The sequence below is a fragment of the Molothrus aeneus genome, chromosome 2 (assembly GCF_037042795.1).
Source record: "Molothrus aeneus isolate 106 chromosome 2, BPBGC_Maene_1.0, whole genome shotgun sequence".
NCBI classification, from domain to species: domain Eukaryota; kingdom Metazoa; phylum Chordata; class Aves; order Passeriformes; family Icteridae; genus Molothrus; species Molothrus aeneus.
In genome coordinates, this window is record NC_089647.1 from 51,804,865 (window position 1) to 51,820,316 (window position 15,452).

The 15,452-nt window shown below is 36.9% G+C and overlaps 1 protein-coding gene across 1 annotated transcript in view; it reads left to right on the top strand.

The window, feature by feature from the left end:
* Positions 1-14,433, top strand: part of COG6 (component of oligomeric golgi complex 6) — a 55,517-nt gene extending 41,084 nt beyond the window's left edge. The window contains exons 14-19 of the mRNA XM_066544935.1: positions 1,619-1,750; positions 2,300-2,467; positions 4,420-4,527; positions 5,935-5,988; positions 8,439-8,518; positions 12,054-14,433. Of these exons, the coding sequence (XP_066401032.1) occupies positions 1,619-1,750; positions 2,300-2,467; positions 4,420-4,527; positions 5,935-5,988; positions 8,439-8,518; positions 12,054-12,201 (690 nt within the window). The 3' untranslated portion in view covers positions 12,202-14,433. The remainder of the gene's footprint in view (positions 1-1,618; positions 1,751-2,299; positions 2,468-4,419; positions 4,528-5,934; positions 5,989-8,438; positions 8,519-12,053) is intronic.
* Positions 14,434-15,452: the final 1,019 nt, after the last annotated feature.

The window sequence follows — 15,452 nt, forward strand, 5'->3', positions numbered from 1 at the left end:
ATTCAGAAGGATGAAAAAAGTTTTCATTAAATCTGTCTTGGTAACAGTGTTGGGACATGTATGTTATCTCAAATGTTTCAAAGCATAAGTGTGAAAGTTTGGCCTGGTTTCAAAGAGAGAGATGTTTTTTTTTCTTTCTTTGCTGGCATGTTCATCAGGTATAGATTCATTTCCAGAAGACTCTGTTATGTTCTGCTCTAAAGATATTTGCTGTGCTCTCCTTGGTTTCTTTGGCCATCTGCCTCTACCCCTTGGATTTTTTTTTTTTTTTTTTAAAGACTCAAGCATCCATATTACTATGCCATTTATCAGTATTTCTCATCTGGGAAGGTATGGAACATGTTGCCCAGGACTTGGAGCCATCCAAAGCTGCTGCCTTTTCTTTAGAGCTGGAGCCTTACGAGCACTGCAGAAGTGCATGCTGCTTTGCTCTTCTGTGGCCAGATACCCAGACTGATTCACATGGGCCAGTCCCATCCAAACTTACTTCTCCCTACCTCCTTCTGGAGAGATAATGCCTTTAAGTCTTAACTTACTCTGTATCGCTGAGGGTCTCCTTAGTCCCTCATGATCCAGTCACATCTGTTTGCCCTTGCACAGGCAGAACAGAAGAAGGTGGAAGTGGATTGTTGGGAGAAGGAAATGAGGTTAGTAAGGGATTGGAGGCGGCAGGAAGCCAGTTTGAGGCAGCATTGGAGACAAAAAGATGCAGCTATGTTTGGAGTAGAACCTAAGAAATGAGTGTTGGGAAAAAGGGGTGCTAGATCTTCTACAAATGTTTTGTTAAGGGTTTACTGAGTATTTGCTGGTTTCAAAGAAAGGGCTAAAGTATATGAGCCTGGGTTAAAAACAGTATCGAGTTTCAGTCCATTTCAGGGAGTCCAATTTTCATAATTTGACTTGGAAAGTATATTTTTTTTTCCTATTATACACAAACTTTGTTTCTTTATTTTTTTAAACATCTGCATTACCTGCTTCTTACCTTTGCATAAGCCAGCATGTCAGTTTGTGTAGTCTCTTTGCTGTTCATGTAGGTGTACATGAGTTAGCCTGTGTGCAGTTCATTTGTGTACTGGCAGTAGACAAGGTATGAGCTTGCTGGGGATTGAGACTGTTACATCTGTGACTGCAGCTCTCATACTCAGTATCACAGGAGCTGTGCAGTCTAGTCAAGAACTGCTGCAGCATGGCTCTCATCTCCCAGAGCTCTGCCTGCACTACATTCTGAAGTGTTTGCAGGAGGTCCTGCTTAAATTGAACTCAGTGGTGCCAACAAGGTGGCTACTCTTTGGCACCTAATCTAGTAAATGTATTTTTTTTTCACTGCCTAAACCAGTAGAGTTTGGGTTTCTCCAAATGGTAAAGTAGGTATAGTCTGAATGAAATGAGAAATTCAGTGTTGCTTGTTTGGCACTGAATTATATGGTTATACTGAAAGCTGCCGGCAGTTACTGTCTGAAATATGTTAGACTTGTCCAGTGTCAAATTAAAGTTCTTCTCTGTATTCCTATATGTAATTTTGTTATTAGCTCATTGCATTTGTCCTGACAGACTGGATGGTATTTGCTGTAAATGAGATTAATAAAAGTCCCCACAAACAAATAATCTTGTTCTTCAGGTTGAGCTCCCACCTCCCGATCTTGGCCCAAGCTCTGCTCTAAATCAGACACTTAACTTGCTACGGGAGGTTCTGGCATCTCATGACTCATCTGTTATTCCACTGGATGCCCGTCAGGCTGACTTTGTGCAGGTACAAGAATGTTTGACTGCTTTGTGTGTGTGAAGAGGAGGGAGAGGGGCAAAAAAAGAACGTGTAAGTTAGCTTCAGTACACAAAGGTAGATGGAACATTAATCTTTTTGTCTGGTCCCATTTTGGAGCTCTCTGTCAAACCAGAGTTTGTAATGTGCATAACAGGGTGACTAACAATATGGATAATTACAGCTGAGTATGGAGTGCTACTCTTAACACAGTATCTAAATTCAGTTATCCAATTACTACTCCATTAAGTAAATACACCCTCAAGATTGCACAATTACCAATTATCTAATCTGGGTTATTCTTCCTCCTGCTAGGCTGGAATCTGTTCTTGTCAGGTTTTTATACTTTTCCCATCACTGTGGTAGGTGATCACCTGCTGACAAATCCAGTAGAAAACTGCTTTCACAGTTGGAAACTCTCATTCCTCTTTATTCTACTTTGGGGAATAAATATGTGATAGAGACAGAATGAGGTTAGAAGCCTCGTGTGACATGATTTCCTCCCTCCCCTCCCTCTTTTCTGTGTGTTTGCTGTTTTAGGTTCTGTCTTGTGTGCTAGATCCATTGTTACAGATGTGTACTATGTCTGCTAGTAATTTGGGCACAGCTGATATGGCAACCTACATGGTAAATTCACTTTACATGATGAAGACTACTCTGGCTCTCTTTGAATTCACTGACAAACGTCTAGAGATGTTGCAGTTTCAGGTAAGCTTTAGCACCCCCAAAAGAAAATTAATTTATTACTGATTTTTGCACACTGTAAGTTGTGCTGTGAATATATTTATCTTAAAATCAGCCCAAAGCCAACATTATCAAAATCAGGGAAATGGGCTAAGAGGGCTTCTTATCAGAGACCACAAGCAGATAGCATGTTTCATTTTAAACAAGACAAAAAATTAGTACAAGATTTGGGTTTGTTTGGTTTAGTTGCAGATAAATCCAGACCAGTGAACATTTTCATTATCATAATTATTCTAATATTTATCTGCAAACTGTATGAGAAGAAGCAAATGGAAATTGTAATCACAGCCAAATGGCTGACTATATTCCATCATGCAGTTAGTTCATCATCTACTGTAAGATCATAATCTATTTTGTACTAGAATAGTGTGTTGCTGAAGTTACTGCTTCAGTCCTGCTTTCTGCCTCTCTTTTCTCATTTGTTTGGTTTCCCCTCACATCCTGGGATAGTAGTTCATACATGGTGCAGTTTTGAAATGGAAGTTAAAATTTAGAAACTGTTGACTTAAAAAAACTTGGCCACTGCCCATTTATATTTTGCTACATGAATATGTCTGCAGTTTATCTCAGGACAGCCTTGGGAGCTGGGGGGCTTGAAAAAAGTCACAAATTCTTATTTGAAAGGATCAGCAAGGATTGGCTGAGAGCCATTTTTCACTTTCTAATCCTAATCAGAATTTCTAGCACCTTTTAGCTCTGAAACAAGCAAACAGACAACCTCACCAAACTGGCTGGTTATTTCTAATTTCTTTTATCAGAGTTCCTTTCACAGTAAATGTTGCAATTGATTTATTCTTCAGCAAAGCAGTAGAGCTGAAGCTTACACATTTAATACCATTTACTTTCTTCAAACATTTTACAATTACAGGAACAGACTGAAAAAAATCTTTATACATAAGTAGTTTATTCAAGTGGAGTTAGAATGGCATATTTAATAGGAGAAACATTTTTCATAGAAAAATAACTCACTAAGACAGTTAAAAACTACAAATTGAAATATTAAGATTTCCCTTCTGATTTAAAAAGGAATGTGTATTCTTCTAAACAATTTTAGGAAGTAAAAAGGTGAACTCTTAAAGTATCAGACAAAAGAATCTTACCTTTTACTAGACTTTAATATGTTATAATATTTTTCTTTTCTTTAGGATTGGAAGAAAAGTTTGTGGGGTAGTTATCTGTAAAAATGAAGTAATAATGTACATATAACCAAATGTCTCTCTGAGACTGCTCAAACTGAAAAATGATTGCTGCTGCTGTGACTGGATTTAGGCGTTAGGTTTTCCTGCAAAGTAAAGGTTATATTAAGAATGTAAAATACTCTTACAAGTTTTTTCATATGAAGATAATTAAAACAAAGCAGATAACTGTAATATCATTGTCTATTGTTCTTTCAGTTGACTTTTTTTCAAATACATGTTTATCAGTATTGAATTTAAAATCAATTCTGAGTATGATTTAGTTTCAGTTTTATTTTCCTTATGAAAGACTTGTTTCTTGTTTATTGTAAAACTGCCATGTTATTGTCAATATTTTCAGTAAGAATGGAATGGTTTTTAAAACATACTATCAAAGAATTATAGCAAAATAAAATTATATAGGAATTTTTAAGATCAAGGCTACAGTCTTCATTTTTGGTGGTGTTGTATTTACAAATACAAAAAAATAGGTTCTTTCATTAGTCAGACATGAAAGAATTCTCTGCATTTTTATTATTGGTTGCTTGTTATATGAAAGATGTTAAATGGATCAAATAATTACGCTGTATGTATTTGTAGTATTTCCTTGTTTGTTGATCACTCTCCTTATTTGTGTATTTTTTTCTTCTTATTTGTGTTTCTAGACATTTTAACCCCAGAACTCGTTACATTTAATATTCTCACACACTCTTTATAAATACCTTATGCTTAACATTTCAGATTGAAGCTCATTTAGATACACTCATAAATGAGCAAGCTTCCTACGTGCTAACAAGAGCTGGTCTGAGTTACATTTATAACGCTCTGCAGCAGCACAAACCAGAGCAGGTGAGCTTACAGAATTTACGTGTTAAAGGGGGTACCACACTCTTGCCAACTAGTAGAATTTTGGCATTAATGTTTTTGCAAATTGACCTTCATCTGAAAGCAGAGGTTCAGTAATGTTGGTTTTTCACATGGGACCAGGACTATCAGACGCAGGCACCTTGCAGCTACAGCTTTTTTTACTGTGTGTTCAGGAGGCCTGGCAGGGTTGGTGTGCAACAGTCCTGTCTTGTACACTCTGAGTCTGAATACCAGCACTCCCATGGCACCTAGGACATGTTCGACTTGCTGTGTATGTACACAGCATTCAGCTTCTTCATTGCTTCCACGCATGGAGTCCATAGATAGCTGCATGCCTTTGGTAATTGCTGCTTGTTTTCTTCTGTGGAAAACTGACAGATGAGTTTAGTAGTAGTTTGAAATAGTTTCTTCTTTCGCCCTTATTTGTTGCTGTAGCTATTTTAGTACCAAGACAGTGAGATTCTCAAAGTGAAAACTTGAGATTTCTTAGAGGAGCTGAAAACTGGAATTCAGAGCTCACGCTCTCCCTTTCTTGTGAAGCACAGTTGCAGTGTGGTAGGTGTTAATACAGCCCTTCTTCCCTTCAGCTGTGCTTATGTCCTTTTGTGATCTTTTGTAGAATTAAAAAATAGTGTTTCTGGAGAAAGCAGAACTCTGTTGGAAAGCTTTATGTTGTTTCTTCAGCTAATAATTTTGCATAACGTGCCTAAACTCAACAGATTTTTATGTATAAAGATGAATAAATAAATGTGTAAATAATCTGATTAATAACTCAACTTGATTTTCTATTCACAAGCCTAGCTCCTGTTTTAAAACCAATTTCAAGTTGACTAGAGCAGGTTGTTAATGGGATGTAGCAATTTTCATTTCTCTCTGTACAGCTGCCTGGTTGCAGAGGTGGTGATGTCACAGAATTTGCTAGGGGGGTAAGCAGCATTTGTGCATTGTACTGCCATACCAGCACAGAAGTTTACTGGGAAGCAGGTCTGAATTCTTCATGGTCCAAGAACAGATAGATAGAGCAAGGTTGTTGTCTCTTAAGTCCAGATTGCCAAGGGGATGTAGCCAGTTTGCAATTCAGTTTTAATTCTGGACCTTGTGGAGGGCTATTTTTGGCTTTATTTAATGGTGAAGAAGGAAGAAAAGGTTTTGAAAGGATGTATTGAGAATTCCGTATTCTCAGCTTTTAGTTTAAGGGAATGGTAGAATACAAATGAGCTGTTAACAGCATTTCAGTACTGAAATGGTGATAGTTTCCAAACATTTAAGATCCTGTAGCAGGACCAAATAAAAATTAACTACTGAACCAATTGTAGACTTTATTATTTATCTTTTTCTGTATTTTAGTATGACCTTTTTTTATCCCCTTGTTTGCTTATGGATTCTTAGGGTCCTCTTTCAAATTTGTCAAGTATGGATTCCGTGTCCCTGAAGGTTGCAATGGTAAGCATTTATAACTTTCATATTATGGTGGTGATGGCTGTAGGTAAAGATGGTAAAGAATACTGTTAATTTTGTGATTAGAAGATACTCATCTGTTGTAGAAGATATTCATCTAATCAGTCCTAGTCTTTAGGAATAGATGAATTGCATGTCTGGGAATACTTTCTTCATTTGTAGTAATTTGACCACTTGAAGTAATAAATACATAAATTATTTCTGAAGAGGTAGTAGTAGAATATTATTTTCTAAGCCTTGAGAAGCAGATCTTTACTTAGAAGAATGCTGTCCCATGAGTCATCTTAAATTGCTAAAAGCAAATACTTAGCTCTAATTAGTTTTAATCACCAAAGTTTCTTTTTTTGCCTCTATGCTTTGAAATATAGGTTCTGCTATCATTTATAATCTTAGTCCTAAGGCTTTGATTTTATGCAAATAGTTCAGCTTTACTCAGAAGTTAGATTCTGGGTATATGTCACAGTTATGGGGGTTTTTTAAGTTGAAAGCTACAATATATTTTAAAGCAAATTATCAGTTGATATTTTTTCTTAGAGTGTGTGAAGGCTGTTTTGCATAGAGATAGCAATACCACAGTTCAGTAGGCAATAATGTATAATCTCTCACTCTTCCTCCTCAGACAAATTTACCTTTATTGTAAAAGATTAACAGTAAAGACCTCATACAGCAGTGTATGTACACACCCATGGAAACAAAAGAGATTTTAAAAGATTTTTTTAAAAACTTGTATGTTGAATGCATCCCAACTATGATAGTGTAACCCATTTTTTTCTGTTCAGGATTTAAACCAGTAATTCCCAAGCTGATTGGATGAACAGGGCTCTGGCACAGAGCACTCAGTAGTTTACTCATATCAGCATGCATTCTTATTAAAACTTAGGAATTTTGCATTTAAAATATCTTCTATTTATCGTGGTCTTGTAGACTAACAAATTTAGAGATTGCAGCCTGGGGACCTTCTCTTTAAATTATACATAAGTAGCACTGTTATCTGTAGTGGTACATAATAATTTCCCTTGAATAGTTAAGAGAAGAATCCAGCTGTTTATTTTTTTCATTACTTAACATCATCTTCTATGAAGACACTTTAACCAGAATGGAACCAAGTATGCTGAAATCAAACCCACATAAATCCCATCTATCAGCCAAATCTATTGGCTTCTCAGAATTTAAACTAGGGGGGAGTACTGCAGGCAGATTCACTGTCTCCCTTTTATGCTTGAAAGTTTTCCAGGTTCCAGCCTTTTAAGTTGTTCATGCATGCTTGCAAATGGGGTGCTTGTTAAGTTCACACCCCTCTCAGCAAACAAGGACAGAAACAAGCTTTCCAAACAAGGACAGAAAACCCCAAAAAATTAATTTGTAAGAACTGTGACTTCATTACTCATTTTTGTCTATGTTTTAAATGATGGATCGATGGGGATTTTAGTATTTCCCAGCTTGAGAATATTCATTCAGTGAATGAATGAACAGGAAGGTTGCCATCATTAGATAAACTTACTTAGGGCCTTGTCTTAGTGACTAATTCCAAGGATTTTATACAGGTTTTTTGGATAATCTGTTCAATATTTGATGACATTTCTGATAAGAATTTTTCCTCTCTCTATCTAATTAAAATGCTTCTTAGTGTAATATGTGTTTAGTATTCCTTGTGGTTTCACCTGTAAGAAGACCTGGTTTCATCTTCTCAGTAGTCACCCATTTGACCACACAGTCACAGAATGGTTTGGGTTGGAACAGACCTTAAGGACCATCTTCTTCCAACATTCCTGCCATGGGCCAGGAGTATTTTCCACTAGACCAGGTTGCTCAAAATCTCATCCAGCCTGGCCATGAACACTGCCAGAAATGGGGCAGCCACAGTTTTTCTGATTGACTGTTGAAGATGGGAGTAATGTTTTTTTTCTTAGAATCAAATCACTGCTCTTATCACTATATTCTGTGAGAAAGAAAAGTAGGCTTAGAAGCAATTCAAGAAGCCTGAAGTGAAGGATTTGCTTTTTATTTTTCCCAGCATAAGCAGTGACTCCCTGCCAAAAAGTAAAAAGAAACATGCAAAAAGAATCAAGCAACATGTCTAATTTGGACAGAATAGATAGAAGATAGCTCTGAAGCTGTCTTGTATTCCCTCTTCATCGAATAGACTCGGTGTGATCTTCAGTGATGTATAAGTACCTGCACCAGATGCATAGGAAGCTTAGATGGATAATTATTGAAGCTGGATTCTCATTATTTGACCTCCACTCACATGCCTCTAAGTCAGAAACAAAATTTTGGTGGCAGAAGCACTGAAGTCAGTAATTTGTTTTGGACAATTAAGTTATGTCTTTTAATGTAATCAGTGATGTTTTCAGAAATTGTGGTTTTACCTATTTTTGTGTAATAGCAAGGTGTTGATCCCATAGCAGTGTTGATCCCGCATTCTCCTCTCGCAGGCTCAGTTCGATCGCTATCTGTCTGCTCCAGATAGTCTGTTAATGTCCCAGCTGAATTTCCTTCTGAGTGCCACTGTGAAGTAAGTACCTTGCCTCTGAATTTCTGTTATGCCTGAATAATGATCACAATCACAAAGATTAATTTGATTAGGTTTTAGTGAATCATGATGAGAATTCAAGTTATCAGTGGCGATGATATTTGCATTGTCCTTCAGGTCACAATTCAGTTGTGTTCTGACTCTCCTCTTTTTGAACAAGCAGTGAAGAGTATCTAATTCTGTAACTTTCTGAAGTAGTTACCTTTGATTTAAGAGACACCATCAAGATGAATTACATTTTGAACATATTCTGCTGTGTCAGCAGTTTTTTGTCAACTTAGTTGTAAATTGGTTTAGAACTATTTTGTAAGCTTACCAAAGACAGGTGAAATATATAATTCTCCAAGTTTTCTTTTATCCCCACTACTTTGTCAGTTCTAGAATTTTCACCTTCGTTGTCTTTTGCTGTAGAATATTGGCATTCTGTTTCATTGAATATTTTGCTGAGATTATTTTACTTTTCACCTAATGTATTTTTTTCAGGGATTTCTTCTTTGAAGTATGGAAGTAAGAACTTTATTATTTATCTCTTACCTTGTTTTTTGACTATAACTGAACCCTAAGGCTAGGGAAAGTGCCGTGAATTTCTTTCCAATTAAATGTGAACCACATGAAGACTTTCTGTAGTACTTAAACTCAGAGAATTATATGTTGCACTGATCAAAAACTTTCCTTGACATTATTTTTCACACTTTGTGAAGAATGTAGGTAACTGAATATACTAGAAACTAAGTACATCACATTTTACATAATGCAACAGTATTTGGAGTTTCATTACTAGTGCTTGTCCTCAGTGGGGTTGTATTACAGCATCTTGCAATTAAAAAGTGATGTGTGAAGGGAAAAATAATTATTGTTGGGCATTGAATAGAACAGCCTGGAAGGGACCTACAATGATTGGCTAGTCCAGCTGCCAGGCTGTTGTGCTCTGCATTGCTCAGGTTCTCCTCATCCAAAGACTTCCAGTGTCACACCATACAGGTGGAGCATGACTGGCCACAGGGAATGCTGGTGTTTTTCAGCTGGCATTGAGTGTCTCTGCCAGATTTACCATTCCCACAGCTCAGCTGGCAGACCTGACCCTGTTGAGGGAGAGCTCTACTCTCTGTACAGATCAAACAGGGTAGCTTGACCAGTAATGTCATTGAAACATCACAATTTCTGCTTCTCAGTGTCAGGGCATTAAACCTGTATTTTAGCTCTTGATATATTTTCTTAAATGTAGGTCTATTTAAAAATCGTAATGACAGTAAATGTATTTTGAAAGCCTCAACTTTTCATTGGTAACACAGAGGCAATTTAAGAGGTAGACTCTATGCTACCATAATGACTCTGGCACAGTGAAATTACTTGAACTTAATCAATCCTTCTGTCAGAGGAACCAAGATAAAGTGGTTATGTAGGAACTCTTAGCCTATCCCATTGATAAGTTTTTTAAACCTCTCAGCACATGTTAAGCTGAATTAATAGCATCTTGCAGCAAGGGACAGTAGAGAGGTAAGAGGGAAGCCTTGTGTGAGGGTGATTGCTATAGCTGCTTCAAATTAGCTAACATGCAGAAGTTTATTAACCTGCTATAATCAGTGCTATAGGTTAAGTTCTGCTCAGAATGAAAACAAAATAAATCAGTTAGCCCATTAGCCTTCAAACAACTAGCTTTAAACACAAGCAATCCTTCTGAAATTAAAATACCCATTTCCAGTGATGCTTGTAGAATCAGTGTTGATAGTCAATATTTTTGATAATAAATAAGCCTTGAAAATTCTGAATTTTCTCAAAATTCAAACAATACATTTAACCAATGCTATAATTTTAATCCCTCGCTATAGTAGTTGAAATTTTCAATTCTGAAGACATTTTTCATGAAATCAGATAATGGAGATCTGTAACCTCTGAGGGCTTTGGTTCTCAGAATCAGACCACATGCTTTGATGAGGGACCAGTGTATTATATACTCATGGGCAATATCATTTAAGCTTTGCAACTGTGAAGAACATTCCTTCAAACATTACCAGTGCATGCTCTTGTCTTTTAAATTCCTTCACTCATTCAAAAAGCCTTAAGCTATGTATTCATGTGGTTGTTGGTCTTGAAAAGCTCTTTTCATTCGTGTTGGATCACAGAAACTGAATGCTGGAATTACTATTTTTAGCAAGTGCTGCCATTTGTGTTAGTAATAAATGTATCACGTTGTTATGGCAACTGAAATCCTAATGTACTGATTAATGACACTGACATTATTTGATTGAACAACACATGTGATTCTGTTCTGTTCTCTGAATATTTTAACAAACCTTTTTATTTTTTCATTTGGTGCATTAGTTCTACACAAATTCAGTGTGCAATGCTTTCATAAAAGATTGTCATGTTATAGTACCTTAGTGATCCCAAGCTGAGGTCAGAGACAGTTGTCTTACCTGAACACCCTGAATATATTTCCCTTATAATAGTGGGTTTGAATTTGCTATTATAAGGACAGTCTATTTTTCAGGCATTCTAATGACCTAGTAGTACTGGCAGTTGAGGCAGTATATAAAAAACTGTATACTGTGTGTCAGAATAAAATGCAGGTTTGGTCTTCTAATCTGCTTTCTCATAGCTTCTGTTCTTAATGTTCCCTGTAAAGACTAAGATTTTTGTACTTGATCTTTGAAATTTCTTTAACTTGTCAATTCCCAACAGTCTGTGAATTCAGCCCTGACTTTAGTGGATGCAGTTTTGTTGTCTTTGTTTCTCTGCTCCATGTTACAGCAGGGCTGAATCTGTGGTTACCTTGGTTTCTTCAGCTTCTGCTGGAGTTCCTGTTGCATGGGTTTGGCTGTAGAATAGTTGCAACTGCTGTTCCTAATAGATGAAAATTCATCCGCTACTGTAAGCACCATCACCATGATGATTAAAGTAAACTGATTCAATGGGCAATGTAAAATAAAATTATTAGGTTGTCTTTAAAAAATATGAAACTTCCCATTTAAATTTAGCATTCAGTCTCTGTGTTCTTACTCATTTATCTCAAGAGAAAATAATAGGACACAGATTTCATAGCATTGTTGGTAAAAGGTTGTGTTTTAAATCTCTGACCACTATCACTTGTTTTTTCTGATTATGGAATCATAATGGAATCTTGCTGTCAAGATAAAGCAAATAGAATATATTTGCTAGTAGATGAAAAAGAAGTGTGTATTTACAAACACAGTGAGAAGCCACTGGAGGTAGAAGATAGATCACTAAGTTTATCAGTCTTTTAAAGGATACAGGTGAGTGCAGGTGGGAAACTGATGTATGCAAATTAAATCCTTCTATTAGCTTTTGCTTGACTGTAGAAATAAAGAAACTCCGTCTTGGTTATCAGGTCATAGATGTGAGTTTATCTGTGTATGATACAATATACAGAGAGAAAGAGCCCTCTTTTTTAAAAAAATTTAATGCTAATTTTTAATGTATATCTTTAATTCCTTATTTGTACTACAGTTATATTCCCTACAAGTTGCAAATTATGTTATGTTGTTTTGGTTTTTAGAGAGCAGATAATAAAACAGTCAACAGAACTCGTCTGCAGGGCGTACAGTGAGTTATATGCAGCTGTGATGGATCCTTCAAATGAATACAAGGATCCAGAGACCATCCTACACAGATCTCCTCATCAAGTTCAGGCACTCCTTTCATAGTCTTGCGTCTCCCAGATTAATCAGAATCCATAATTCTGTATTTCTTGAGTATTTGCATTGAATTATTTTTCTGCTTTGAATTTGGATGTATAATTGTATAGTTAAAATATGGAGAAATGCAGTTTTCTTTAATCTGCTTGGCAGAAGTCTAGTCTTTCCTGTGTCTTTGAATACTTTCAATAGGCCAGAAAATAGAATATAGATTGAAAATTATTTTAATGTATTTCTCTGATGGAAGTGGACCTTGAAAATGTGCAATCTCTTTGAAAAAGGAGAAAAGCTTTTTTCCTTGCTGTACATAATCCTTTCTACTACAGGTTTAACCAGTGTCTGTTATGACCTCACAAATATTTTTATTTGCTCTATTGTCTGTTCTCTCACCCTTTTTCTCAGCCTGCCATCAGTAAAGACCAATAACTGAAATTTTAATACAACTGATACACTTTGAATGACTCATGCATCACTTTGCAGCTCATAAATCATTTCAGAGTACTTGATGCTCTTTTGCAAATCCTATTGATAAAATCTTTGAGGCAAAATTTGTGTGGTTTTGCAATATATTATCTGGTGTTTTCTGTAAGGAAAAGAAATGTTTGAACTACACGCTTGTATATAACCTGGAAGTTAATGCTTTAAATTATTTTTATAATTCTGTTTTACTGGAAGGGTTTTGGTTTAGTGCAATTGTTTTCAGTAAGAATCCTTGTATCAGTTGAAACATGCTGATCCCCTAAGTCTGGGACCAGTAACAACGTAGGTTGTTTGTGGTTTGTACAGCAGTATGGCCATTCCTCCCTCACGTGTACATGATTTTTGTTTTGTTTGTTTGTATGTATGGAAAAATCCATCTGCTCTAGTACAAGTATTTACTCAGTTCATAATCCACAAGTGATTTTCATGGTTTACATGACTTGGGATTTTGTGGTAGAGCTGGGGAGTGTAGATGTCCCAGTCTGATGCATAGAAAACCATAAGTGAAGCTTTCATTTCCTTCCTGCTTTGGTAAAAGCTGAAGCTTGCCTGTGTAGAAGCTCTGATATTACAGAGTTATGATTTAGGGGACTTCTGCTTCCAGGAAAAGAGGAAAATAAGTAGGATATTTGTTCTCCTTTGGGTCTTGTGATAATTATGTGCCAATTCCTTAAACATAGTTTTTTTTTAGGAAAATATTGTTAAAGAGAAACCTTCAGGAAACAAAAAGTTAGTAAAATGGATTTGTGACTAGGTTTTTTTGTTTCATTTAAAGGATAATTTAAGCAAACTGTTTTGTTGGAAGCATTTTGCTTTTTCTTCTCTTTGTTACTGTAGGAGTGCCACAGAGTTATTACAGTTGCCTGAGTTTAGTCTCACATTATATGTGGCTTCTTTTATGTACATCAAGAGGGAGAGGAGCAGTCATTCATATTGAATAACTTGTTTTACTTTTATTAGTAGTAATAGTCCACATATAAAATACATACTTAGTGGCAGCCAAGTCTGAGCTTAGTGTATGCTTGCAAAAGTGCAAGACATAGAGCAGCAGCAATACATTTTAGCCTCTTGGAAGACTCATTGCACAAAATGCATTCAGTGCACTCAGAAAGCAGCTTCTGTGGTAATGCCACAATAAAGCAATAGCTCCTTTTCCAAATGGGAGTAATTTGTTGCTATAGAAAGTGTAAGTGTCCCTGGAGTTCTTGGGCCAGCCATTTCTGTAAATATGAATGTTAGATTTATTCTGTTTAAAATCTCTAGACCTGTAAGACAAAAAATTCCAGAAGCTTAGAAAAGCTCTAATGGAAAATTACCAGGTAAGTCTCTTTATATTACTGAGATTTTGCATTGCCATATTATACCTTCAGGCGGCTGTTCATTGTTGTTTAATAATGTTAATATTGCTTAATATGCCTGTAATTATTATCTAATATATGAAAATTACATCAGTTGTGAAAGGACTATAAATTAGCTTGAGAGCCTACTCATAAGAGTGAATTTTTCCTGAAATAACGCTCGACCTCAGCCTCCAATAACAATGTAGCTTGCATGAGGATTAGTAACAAGTTGCTTCCTATCTTTGATTCCATGTAGAGACTTACTCATTATTTTGTCTTCTCTTGGTAAAAATGCAAAAGCTATAGAAGTTGTAGTTTATGAAAATTAAAGTCAATCGCTAATTTTGGTCTGTGCTATTAAAATTAATGACCAATGGTCACAAATAAGAAAGGACATAAATAAAAATATTTGACTTACTGACTCTGTCTTCCATGTTTTTACTTTCTCTTGCTTGCCTTCCTATGAGTAGGAAGGAAAATGCGATTAGATTTTGACCTTCCTTTTCCATCTTGGCATTTCTGACCCTTTTATTTTACAAATTCCTAGGATTTCCACACTAGGAACCTTGAAACTGCAGTCCCCTGATCAGCTAGAGGATCCATTGCAGTAAATGAAATCTATCTGGGTGTTTGTACCTGGCCTGTTTTCAGACCAGTTACTGCAGCTCTGACTTGAGCATCCCATGCCTGAACTGACTTGAGCATCCCATGCCTGAAGAGATGCTCCCGTGGCTGGGCTGAGCCAGTCAGCCCTTCTGCTGTTGGTCCTTGTCACTTTTCCTGGAGGGACATGGCTTTTCCTGGAGAGAGCAACTCCCCACTCTGCTGGGCCATGATGGGGGAAGGTGGGAAAAGAGAGGGGTTTGCACACTGCCCACAGCAGGCAGCACTCCCTGCCTGTGGCACCCTGACAGCCCTGTTCTGAGAACAGATGTGTTGTCTGGTACAAAGAGCACTTTCCTGGGAAGTGGGAGAGCTGGGTTCTGGGCCAAAGGAGTTTGGAATCAACATATCCCATCTTCCTGGCGAGCACCCAGCCCTCTGACTGTTGTGTAGTATGAGATGGGGCAGGTCTGTTTCTTCTCTTTTGAGTTTAGCAGCTGTGCATAAATCAGCGCAAAATATGGGAGGCAGGAGATGGAATAAGCAAGGAGGAGTGTGGCCCTGTGGCACGTACATAAGGGGTCTCTGAGACCTCCAAGGTCTGGATCTTCCTCCATTTGTTACATCAGGACCTTATCTTTGATTCCAATATATGAGCCCCTGAAACAGAATCAGGTTCCCAGGACTTTATCACCCACAGAGTATCCAGTGAGCATCAAGATAAAGAGTTTTGGGCTTGGGTTGGACCCAAGGTGATTGGTTGGTGCTGGTGGCGATTCCTATGTGTTCACTCCTACGTGTACAAATTCCTCCTTCCTGCTTTATAAATATGCACAC